The following is a 12,369-nucleotide window of genomic DNA, read 5'->3' as shown; positions in this document are numbered from 1 at the left end:
AAATGCATACTGAGCGTCATATTACATACGATGTTCATTGGAGGATACCAATTTGATCGCTCGCATTTGGGCTAAGGTCAATTGCACGCCCGAACAGGAACTTCAATTTTGGCCTGGTATCGGTTTACCTTGAGCCAGATTTGCCAAAGTGAACCAGCATTGCCAAATGAAACTAGGCATGAAACCAAATATTGATGATGATGAGAGTTCTGACATTGGTATAGCAGTTTCTGCTACGGTACATAAGCCAGGAAATAGAATTGCACGGTCATTCAAAAAGGAAATCTATAATTTCTACCCAGTTTCATACAAAACTGGAAATCGAATGCAACGGTGGCAGTTTCATTGCATTTTAAACGCAAGATACTTGCCAAAAATAATTGTTTAGGGGCATTTTTATGTTACGTTGACTGGTGCATAACGTTTCTAACGTTGATTAGAATGAATAAAGGAGCGGTTAACGATTAGTTTGCGTAACATTTCTTTACAGCCTGAGATATCTCCCAAATTATCGGTTGGCAGCCAGCATCCTTGCACGTAACTCTGCTGCCATGCTATTGTCACTGCTGACCTTTGACCGGAGGTAGATGAATTCTGAAAGGAGTAGATTAAATTACATTTTAAAATTACAATGTAATATCAACCCTATTCGTGCTCAGATGGTTAATGTTGCTTATAATAAGCCACTACTCAGTAGAAATCCATTTAAGTTAAAATTTCGCATTATCTTATTATTTATCGATGTATCTGGAGGTCGAAACTCATGCATACATATACGATTGAATCTCTCTGGTAACTCATGTCCAAGATAATCTCATTTTTGTGAACATTCTTTGTAGAAGTTTTAAAATCCAATAGTGTTTAGCTTCAAATGATAAAATACTTGGGGCTGGTTTATGCCGGGTGCATGTAAAATGTCTTTTTACCGTGAAATTTAAACATGAACGAGCAAAAGTACACAAATCTCGAAAATTCCAAGTAGAGAATAGATTGATTAAAAGTAAAATTTACTTACCCGATGCTCAATTTCCGGTCTGTAGCAGTTAATTAAAATTAGAACAGCTTCAGGTATGTTGCCAGTACCGTTTTGTGCCATTAGCACACCATTGACGAGCATTAGCACTAGAATAGCCACTTGCAATGGTATCACCAGTGAAAGCTCACTACACTCCTCATCCTTACCATACGGTAAATAAAAGGCCGGAAACCGGAATGTAACTACTCTTGAAACACTTCCGGGAACTTTCATCAACGCGCGAAGCAAGGCAAACGAAGGGAAACGAAACGAAATAAAATAAAAAGGTGTAGCTATTTGTCGCCCTTAGTGATTGTGACATAGTACGGATGAGTTCGTACCCGTTCCGATGCCAATTTTTTCCTCTCTCCTTCTCTCTCTCTCTCTCTCTCTCTCTCTCTCTCGCTTGTGCATTGGTTTGGAGCAAACTACACACTACTAGTGCACTTGCTTCTCCCTTCTAGTGCTGTCCCCTTGGTGTTGTGTCTACTTACCCACGCCCAACTAATCTTCCCGGAAGACCATGGTGGTGTGCTAAAAATAGAACTCACTCACCCCGTTGTTGCTGTGCGTGATTTATTCCCCCAGCACCCGAGAGAGCTGGGGAAAAGTTTTTCCCGTGACATAGTTCGAGGAAACCGAACCGTGTGCCGCCGCCGTCCTAGTCGTCGTTCCAGCAGTAGTAAATGTAGCAGTGAAGTGAATATCGAAACCCGTGAGCATCAGTGCTCTCCTCAGTCTCAGACTACCGTTCACTCACCACACTCGGCATCATCATTTGCAGGAAATAATATTGTTGCCTAAGAAGATTGCAGCTGTGACTGGGTGTATGTATGTCCACGTGCATCTCCACCGACACGACATGCAGTTCTGCCGACAGTGGAATAAAGTTCTAGCAGCGCGCAGCAACTCAGAACTAGGCATGTCGGTTTTGCCGAATGTGACAAACAACAGGAAATGCACGAAAAAACCCTTTTGTCAGCTATGCCGACGCAACTACGGAAAGGTTTGCCGGGTGCATCTGTGAAGGCGAAAAAAAGAGTGGATGTGCAACATTCCATGTCGTGGTTAGCAGAAGGGGAAAGAGTAAGTTTTGCATACTTTTGTACGTGCATCGGGTACGCGGACCACTAGAGTGGGTGGGGGGCATCTGGGACATCCGGCAGCAAACATACAGATGCCGAGCAGTGCTTTCGCATACTTTGTACGCTCTTTGGCAGAAGCGCTCAGAAGGTCCTGTAGATCGTCTCTCGTCCCTCGCAACTACACAGTGATACCATCACGGACATTAGCCCGCCCGTGTGGCGGGCAAAAGAAGGCAAAGAATTTAATTAATTACCATCTTCACGGTGGACAAATGGGAGCAGCTGGTAAATGCTTGTTGATACGTCCCGTGTTACAGGGCAGACAAGGTGCAGTTGGTGAGGAATTTGGCTTCCATTTGTTATGCTGTTCCCTAGTGTGGGTTGCAATACGCACGCTCCCTCCGCCCCCTCTTAGGCACAAGCATGTTGGTTGGGTGAATCAATAGAAAAGAATCTAATTACCACGCCGCGGTGAATAGTGGGAGGCTATCGCGAGATAAATCATACTTTTCACCATATTTATCAAGAGCTATTCATGTATGGGCTATGTTTCGGGAAGAGGGTGGATTTATGTTGCAATTTATGCTATAATTTATGTTCATACAACATACATTTCATCACGTAATGAAACAAATTCCTTTTTTTGAAACGTAGCGTTAATGAGAGAGATTTTGGAAGAATTTAAGAACGAGCTTTTTGGGCATAACTTTTTTGTTTTTCCTGCTTTAGAATTTAGAATTTGATTTAGAATTAGAATTTGATTTCATTTCCTGCTTATTTTTTTAAATATATTTTTAAAGCCTGTTAGGGTAATTTTCGTAAATTCCATAAAGCTACTTAATACAATTTGTAGATAAGCTGATGGTTACTATATTTTGTATATTCATTCAATATAACATTATTTATGTGTTGTTATCCGTTGAAGAAAGATCGTTTGATGGGCCTGACTGGAGGAAGTTGTTGCAGTTGTCTTCCTTGAAGTCTTGTCTGGAAAAAATTCAGAACATCAACTAAGATTAATGCAACGGTAGTAGGTACAGAAACAGTTCTCCTAGGAAGTCCTACATTAGGTTGTAATTTCTTAGATTTATGAATGTATGAAATAATGTAAAATATATAAAAATATTTTTTTGAAAATTAAAGATATAAATATAACATTACTTGCAATTAAAGTGCAAAATTGGTTATAGAAAGTTTACTTTCTTTACGAATTTGTTGATAGGTAGTTGATTTTCAGTAGCACAATTTCATGTATTTAAGATGAATTTACACAAATACATGGGAAACCTTATCACTGTGTTCGTACAGTTGCATCTTCTTGTATTTCACTCCACATGTTTTCGAAGCATTTTGATTAATGTTTGCAGCATAGGAGCATTATCAACATTGCGAGTCTGTGTTCGTTCACCCTGGCACCCAGTACCACGTGCGTTCCGATCAACCGTTCGTCAAGTGAGTCGTTTGCAGCATCGCGCATTATTTTCGTCCAAGCCAAAGCACCACTGATAAGAAAATTGGCAATAATTTGTGGTTCCCTTCGAGCCGTAACCAATCGTCATCGAACAACCCGTACCCGATCGCTGTGTTTGACATAGCGGACTGCATTCGCCAAGCCCTAAGCGCGTCTCGAGGGTCTCAGTTGGACACAAACGTGTGCGTGTGTACTTTGTGCGGACTGTACAACGTACGGTGGGTTCCCTCGCAAACAAAGTGGCAGTGGTCACCGCACCACACATCATAGTTAGTCGTTTGAGTGCGTTCGGTCTGAGTGGATTGCGCACAACGCACCCCGGTGCTGGTCCAACCGAACGGCTGACGGTGAACGCGTGTGTCTGACCGCGTGTGACGGCCTTGGAGGTCACCAGTGTTCGTGAACAGAGGCTCGTCTGCATTGTTGCACGCGTTGTTACTGCTAGCCATTGGTTTACAGGGCAACTGGGTAACCTGCGCAATGGTAGAGTTTCGATAAAGTAAAGTAACAAAGGAAAAGGGCCATAAAGTGTTTGTGGGTGTGTGTGTATCTGTTCGGATGTTTGTGCAGTGCTGATAGCACCCATCCAGACCGAAACACTCTGCAAAGTCAAAGTCAAAGAAAGAAGTGTGGTAGTTCCCATTTACAACCCCGAACCAGCAGCAGTGTGTGATATAAATAATGACGGACATCGGCGAGGCAACGTCCCCGTCGGTCGTGCCACTGACGGAGAACGATCCAGACCAGGCACCACCGAAAGACAAAGGCCTTTGGCGCGATCTCGTGGCCTATTGGATACTGGGACTGTGCAACAACTACGGCTATGTGGTGATGCTGACAGCTGCGCACGATATTCTGAAAGAGCTGGAGGGGGGAGACGGGCACGCTAAGAGTGCAGCGCCTTTGGTGAGTAGTGAAAGTGGCTAGATGCGTTGGATTGAGTGCACTGTGCAGTGTGTGCAACACGAGGTTGCGTTTTCAACACCACCACCACCACCGCCACGATGTAATTGCTGTACGGTAGTAGTGGTGTAGTCGCAGTGTTTGTTTATTTGCAAACAAACGTTCCTGTCTTGCAGGTGTTTTGATTGCACGTGGAAGTTTTTAATGGCGAAAAAAAGGTTCAATGTGTTACTGGGTCGATGAGCTGGCGCTTCTTAAACGGGGATTCTCCATTAACTACGAGCGACACGCTGCAGTGCCATCTAAAACGAGCATTGTGATCACGATCGTCACGTGGTGTCATCCGTTGGATTGCCTTTTCAGATAGCGCCGTACGACGGTTGAATGATTGATTAGCCGATTCTTCAATATCTCAATGTCTCGGTCATCCGTACGTACCCGGCGATAAGCGAACCTTGGTCCCATGGTGTGAGACCTTCCGCGACGCCTTATGGTGCGAGCCGGCGTGATCTGCTTACCGAAACGATACGGCTTTGCGTGTGCGGGTGTTGTCCGAGGACACATCTATGGCATGGTACTCAATTGATAGTGTCTATCAGCGTTGTATAGGGCGAGAGTGGAGCGAGATAAAGGTTAATTAAAGCTCAACCATGGGGGCGTACTGCTCTAAACTCTTGCCGGTGTACTTACTGAAGATTGCAGTAAATCAACAACTGTCTGGCGTAGTGGGGATATGATTCGCGTCCAATATTGGATTCAACGATTGCACGATTTGGGTATTTCATGTAATAAGTCACCAGCGCGGACAGAAGCGGACTTAACCTTCGTGTTACGATTGGAACGATAAGTTGGTAAATTGAATTACTATCTCGGGCGAGAATTGGGATGTTGTATCTTGTCGATTGTTATAATTGACGGAATGTTTGAATTACACACTTCCTCGTTTGGTACGATTGGTTATCATGGTAGCAAGTGCGATAAATCAAATGAATCTTTAATCTTATCTATTATTTTTTTTGTGGAAGGTGTAAAATAAATTAAATTGTTGAACATTAATGAAAACTAATGAACAATTACAGCCAATGAAAATACGTAGCAAATCGAAAATGATGTATGCTTTGGATCGTAAACGTTCAGTTGGTGCAGGGAAGAAACTGAACGAGAAACTAAACCTTCTATGAAACGGTTAAATGTGTGGGACACGTTCTGTGGTTGCACCGTTAAATTTGACCGAAATCTAACTTCAGAAGCTTTTAGTGTCAAAAATAAAATAAAAAATCATAAAAAGATTAATATCGTTTTAAAAGGTTTATAAAAGGTTGATGTATGATGAATTCAAATTTGGATCGTTATGGTTTAAAATTTTGTATGGACTGCGTTTTCAGACAGTAATCCAACTATGAATAAAAACCAACTATGAAAAAAAGATATTGAATATGAAGAGCTAATAGATAGAAGACAAAATGCCAGAATATAAATTATAAGGAAAGATTCTGTACGAACGAGTGGACAAAGACATAGTATTTGATTTACCCTAGTGGAAAGTTATTATATGCATGCAGCTTGAACTTAAATTACGCACATTCAACACCACTCTTTTTGTTTGCCAACATATGCAAATAATAAGGGTAAAATTTCTAAATCAAAAATTGTCAATCTCCTAGACAATGAATGTAAATGTTTCTCATTAAACGCAATCTAGGACCATCAGTATCGAACGGCCTATCGAGGCTTCAGCAATAAATTAATCTGAAACAAATAGAATCACTAGACTTAACATTTCATAAAGCCATTCCGCCTAGTAGCTTTCGGTGTACATACATTTTGGTAAAATGTATCAAACGTACTGTTTCATGGTGCGCTATCATATTACCATAACTCCATATTCATTGCTGAGGAAGTTGTTTAGCAAATATATATGCATTCATCAAATCCACCCTCACCTATCGTTATTAACAGTAGATTCCAACTGAACAGTGTACTGAACTGACTATAATATTACTTCCTGCAAGCGATACCGCCTCTACAACAGACCCTTCCCTGCGTTGAGTCGTAATTGACATGCGGCTGAAATTCGTACCATTTGCGGATGGAACACCGTCGCACTAAGCTGCACGCGGGTATAAAGCACCCCCGGGGGGGGTCTATTGTTCTTTGAACGAACCTACGCTTTCCACGAACCCGTTCAGCTTTGGTCGAGCTTTCGAAACCACAGAACTCACCGAGCCGCGCATTCGGTTGTGGTAGTGGAGCATATTTTTTTCAGCTAAAAGGCTTCGGGACCGTTTTGCTGTGTTGGGGATTGGAAAGGGTTTAGAAAATTGCTTGTATTCAGAGACCAGCTTTGAAAGTTCGCCTTTCGTTATGGCGTCAGCCTTATCAAATGTCGGCACACTGTCTGATAGGCTTGTCAGCTTTGCATCAGTACAGTGCAGATAAAGTTACAAACATAGAGAGAGATAGAGATAGAGAGAGAGAGAGAGAGAGAGAGAAGAGAGAGAGAGAGAGAGAGAGAGAGGGGGGGGGGAGAGGGGAGAGAGCTAGAGAAAGAAAGATAGAGAGAGAGAGAGAGAGAGAGAGAGAGAGAGATAGAGAGAGAGATAGAGATAGAGATAGAGATAGAGAGAGAGAGAGAGAGAGAGAGAGAGAGAGATAGAGAGAGAGAGAGCATCTTACACAGAAATATTTTTAGCCTAGCCAAATGGAATATTTATCTTCTATGAATACAATGATAATAGTTGATTTGAGACCACAACATCCTCTAATAAAATTTTACACACGTCAGGTTATACTTTGTAGTAAAACATTGAGTTTTTATTTATGTATTATAAAATCAAAAACCATGTACGGCGAAACGCTATTCATCCGGGCTCCTCGGGACTTGACCTCGCCCGGATAATTAGATAATACAAATAATAGACCCAATGTTGTTTATACACAAATTCCTACAGGCTTTACAAGTTCCATCATGTTTTGCAACAACGTATCAAGTTTACCCGGATAACCGGATTAAATGGCGCTCAACTGTAGCTATCTTCTAAGATAAGTCACTCAAAGATTCACAAGGCTCTTACAACATGGTTTCTGGACAAGTTCTGTTTCCGATTACGCTCGAAAAAGAGCGCAGCCCTCCATTGTGAGTCCATTTTAAAATTTCAATTATACAAATAAATTGTGAACGATAAATGATTGCCCAATTCACTTTTTTTGAGAAGCAATGATAGTGCAATGATAGGAAAAGTACTTTTAAAAATCATATAAACTATCTATCTTCTATCTATCTATCTATCTATATATATATATATATATATATATATATATATATATATATATATATATATATATATATATATATATATATATATATATATATATATATATATATATATATATATATATATATATATATATATATATATATATATATATATATAAATCTCGTGTCACGTGTTTGTTGCGAGCAACCTCCGAAACGGCTGGATCATTTTCAACGAAACTTTGCACACACCTTATGGTGGTATGAGAATAGGTTTTAAGATATAAAAATCGTTCAAATATTACACTAAAATTAATTTAATAATGATTTTCTAACTCCCATACAAAGAGCAGGATTGTTGTTGAGTTGTATGCAGCACTTTGCCACTTGGTGTAAGGTGGCTGGCGGTTTACACTCGATGATCTGATCCTGAGATCCCCTTTCGACGACGGGCACGATACAAATATCCCAAGTAAAAAAGCAATAATGGAATATTTTAGTTTTTTTGGAATAACTCAGTTTGTCGGGCCAGCTATTATCAATAGTATTCATGAAAACTGACAAATTTATTTAAAGCTACCATTAATTCTTTGAAAGTAAAAAAAATAATTACTAACAGAAGACTTCATTGAAAGTCATTTCACGGAAAACCATACAAACAGAATGAAAGATTCCATTCCATTTCATAGCGTGTAAGCGTTAGTAAGCGACGAGTGTATCAAAAGGATAAAAGAATGGAGAATGAACAAATACAATCTACACTTCCACTTGTAGAATGCACCACTGTGCAAGTGTGCAGAATTTCGAATTTGTACCGCCATTCCTGCTCCAGATCTCAAATAAAGTAATGCTACAGTTTTGCCCTTCCCCGTTGGACAGAGACGCTTTTTAAGCCACAAAAATGCCCGAACTCGTTTTCACGACTCAACAACTTTTTCGCCTCTACTTAATGAGTCACGATACTTTTCCCGCTGGGAACGCGCCCGTGCATCAGCTAGGATGCATCCGTTCGTGTTCGTTGCCATATCACTCTTCCCATGCTAATAACTGCAAACCTCGCTCAATCTGTTGATGGACCTGCTGGAAACGATTTATGTGTAACTCTTTCATGTCGTTCTCTTTTTTTTCTTACTCTTCCCAGGATGGGTACGACGTGGCTAACACAACGGCCCGGGCCGATGACGTTACGTTTGGGTACGAGGCACGTCCGTGCAACAAGCTCTCGACCGGTGCAATTCTCCTGGCCGACATCCTGCCGGCACTGGCCGTCAAATCGATTGCATCGTTCCTTCCGCTGGCGAAACAGTACGTGTTACAGCAGAACCCGGGCAAACTAGCTTGGGGAGAAAAACTTCCAGCTGGGTACACTCTCACGTTTTGCGTTTTTTTGCTTTCCACTCTTCCCTAGTGTTCGAATTTTCCTGTGTGTTGCGGCAGCCGCCGCCGGCTTTCTGCTGACGGCCTTTGCCACCGTCGAATGGGTGCTGTTCGTCGGCGTTATAGCGACCTCGTTTTCATCCGGGCTCGGCGAGGCCACCTTTCTCGCGTACGCAACATACTTCAACAAGTAAGTAGTCGGGCGAAGCTTTTATTCGTTTTTAATGAGCGTCTGTAACGAGTGTGTCCATTTCTCGCCATGCCGTATCGTGCATTCGCTCTTCTAGGAACGTTATTTCCACCTGGTCCTCGGGGACGGGCGGGGCCGGCATTGCCGGGTCGCTGTCGTACACCGGCCTGACGGGGCTCGGACTGACGCCAAAAACGACCATTCTCATCATGCTGGTTGTGCCGGGGCTAGAGGCGGCCGCCTTCTGGTTGCTGCTGCGCCACAAAGACACGGACAAACCGGCGGACATTTCCGAACAGGAGGCCGGGAATGAAAAGCCAGAAGAGATCGACTACAACACACTGCCGGAGGACGAGCGGCCGCTTGAGAACTGGAACCAGCGGCTTCGGTACATTCCCTCGCTGTTTATCTTTATGATTCCTTTGATTTTGGTGTACCTGTTGGAGTACTACATCAACCAGGGACTGGTGAGTGGCCGCCGGTTGGCTGTGGGAAGTTGATGAAAGATTGACATTGACCGTCCTTTTGCTGCACACCTTTTTTCACAGTTCGAGCTGGTGTACTTCCCCGGGATCTGGTTGTCCCAGTCGGCACAGTACCGATGGTATCAGGTGATCTACCAGATCGGTGTGTTCATTTCGCGCTCGTCAGTCAACCTCATCCAGTTCCGACAGGTGTGGATCATGGCGGTGTTCCAGTTCCTGAACGTGGTGTACTTCACGTTCGAGGCGGTGTACTACTTCACGCCCTCTATCTGGATTATCTTTGTGCTGATCCTGTGGGAAGGTTTGCTTGGTGGCGGTGGCTACGTCAACACGTTCTATCGCATCCAGACCGATGTACCGGCGGCCAGGCGCGAGTACGCGATGATGGTTACGTCCATCTCGGACTCGGTCGGCATTGCACTGGCCGGTATCGCCGCCATACCGTCGCACAATGCGATCTGTGATCTACCGGTGCCCGATCGGTTGCTTTAACAGGGCACATTCAGTGTTCTCGATGTCGTTCGCTTTCGTACTGTGGGGTCTCCTGTGTGATGGGGTTTTTTGTATAAGCACAAAACATTCAAATAAATTCGCCTATATAGCATTTTACGCTAACCTTGTTTTTCCGAAAAAAACGAGATATTACTTGTAATTCTTATTAAACAACTGTTAATTTATTAAGCTCTTAAAATACTTTCAGTGGGTCGGCCGGGAGTCGGCCGGAGTCAGAGTTAGCCGGAGTCGGCTGGAGTCGGAATCGTTCGGAGTCGACGAGAGTATAAGACGGCCGGGAACGGTAAGTGTCGGGGCGGGAGATGACCGATGCAAGGATGCTATCGCAATGCAAGAATGCTGTCGTTGATAAGCGTTAAGCGGAACGAATCTTGGTCGCTTACGGATGGCTCCAACTTGTTGTTAATTTGGCTATTTTTTCACACTTCACGGCGTAAAATTGTCTCGATATGTCTTGTTACACGGTAACGCTAATTAATCGGAATATTGCTCATTGTACACCAAAACAGCGGAAATTTATTTCTCCATCTATTGATACTATAAAACATGATATAATAATTAATAAAATGCATATACTTATTATTCCCCGCTGACTATTGTTTTTCACCGTGAACAAAACGTGAAATTTTGAAGTGAAGAAATAAATTATTGAATAATGTAAATATTAATTAAATGAAAACGAATTCAAATGATACATTTAAACATAAGATTCAAATACATCAGTATTTTTGATACAACGATCGGGATTAAATGGTTATGGAAATACAAGTAATACGTTTCTACTATTTTTCTCATTTGGCGCGACAACCACTGTAGAGATGGGCTCTCCGGATCGCACCCACGCTTCCGCTCCGGTTCTGGCAAGTATGATTCCGATTCCTATTCCAGAGAGAAGGAATCGTTAGTTCCACCGGAATCGAATTCAATCGATAGTATTGAATGTGAGAAGCCACATTTAATACATATGTCACTTTCTCCGTCATTGCTTTGCATGCACCTCCGGCAAGTACGGCTTCCCCAAAATGTTTCGAGGGTTCATGAAACTTTTTAGTATACTGGCATCAAAAGAGCTTACCTGGGACACGGAACCAAAGAGCTTAGGAATCGAACCTATGAAGGACATGTTATTAAAATCGTACGACTTGATAACTGTGTTCATAATTAGAGCCGTGCGTAGCTTTAGAAATCAAAACAGTACAGATGTAAGAATGTTATTATTTGTTGATTAATACTAGGTTTACGGAACCCGTCAATTTGACGGAATTTGAACTTTGCAGTGAAATACGAACAATACCTTTTGTTTAATTTCGATTTTTTTCTTTTCGTAAATTCATCATAACATACTATAAGTTTGTAGCATAAGTATTATTTTCTTAAGTTTCATAGATTTTCAGATACATATGTTGTATAACTATCTCTACGGAACCCGTTAAATTGACGGGTGGGTTGATTACATTTAGTTTATGTCGTTTAAATGTGACAATTTTTTTTCTTCTAAAATGTAAAATGACGGAGTGAAAACGAATTAATTAACAAAACACTGTATCAAAACCAGGGAAAAGTAAGACACTGGCTTGTCACATTCACTACTATCGATTGACTACGATTCCGCACGATTCCGGACGATTCCGGTCGATTCCGGTCGATTGCGGGCGATTCCAGCCGATTTCGGTCGATTCCGACTGTTCCGACGATTCCAGAAGATTCAAGTTCACGTCCCGGCCGCCGCGCATATGTCAATGCTGTCTGTCGTACATTTAAGCTAGGAATATCACGCACTATGTACTTATGTACTGAATAAATGACATTAAATGAAATGGAATTCCGACTATTCCGACGATTCCAGACGTTTCCGGTCAATTACGACCATTCCGGACGATTCCGGGCGATTCAGGCTGATTCCGAGCGATTCCGGCCGATTCCGAGCGATTTCGGGCGATTCCGGTCAATTCCGGGCGATTCCGGACGATTCCGGTCGATTCCGGTCGATTCCAGGCGATTCCGGACGGTTTCAACGACTCCGCACTATACCGACGATTCCAGAAGATTCCGGACGACTCCGGGCGGTTCCGGC

General features: G+C 42.5%; 1 protein-coding gene across 1 annotated transcript; it reads left to right on the top strand.

The window, feature by feature from the left end:
- The first annotated feature begins 3,824 nt into the window (after window positions 1–3,824).
- On the top strand, window positions 3,825–10,391 carry LOC121589654 (battenin). The gene is made up of 5 exons (XM_041908733.1): window positions 3,825–4,477; window positions 8,872–9,035; window positions 9,139–9,297; window positions 9,395–9,764; window positions 9,846–10,391. The coding sequence occupies exons 1-5, from the start codon at window positions 4,253–4,255 to the stop codon at window positions 10,272–10,274; spliced, it is 1,347 nt and encodes a 448-aa protein (XP_041764667.1). The 5' UTR covers window positions 3,825–4,252; the 3' UTR covers window positions 10,275–10,391.
- Window positions 10,392–12,369: the final 1,978 nt, after the last annotated feature.

The sequence above is a fragment of the Anopheles merus genome, chromosome 2R (assembly GCF_017562075.2).
Source record: "Anopheles merus strain MAF chromosome 2R, AmerM5.1, whole genome shotgun sequence".
In the NCBI taxonomy this organism is placed as follows: Eukaryota; Metazoa; Arthropoda; class Insecta; order Diptera; family Culicidae; genus Anopheles; species Anopheles merus.
Note: the sequence above shows the minus strand (reverse complement) of the source record. Positions and strands in the feature narration are given on the sequence as shown.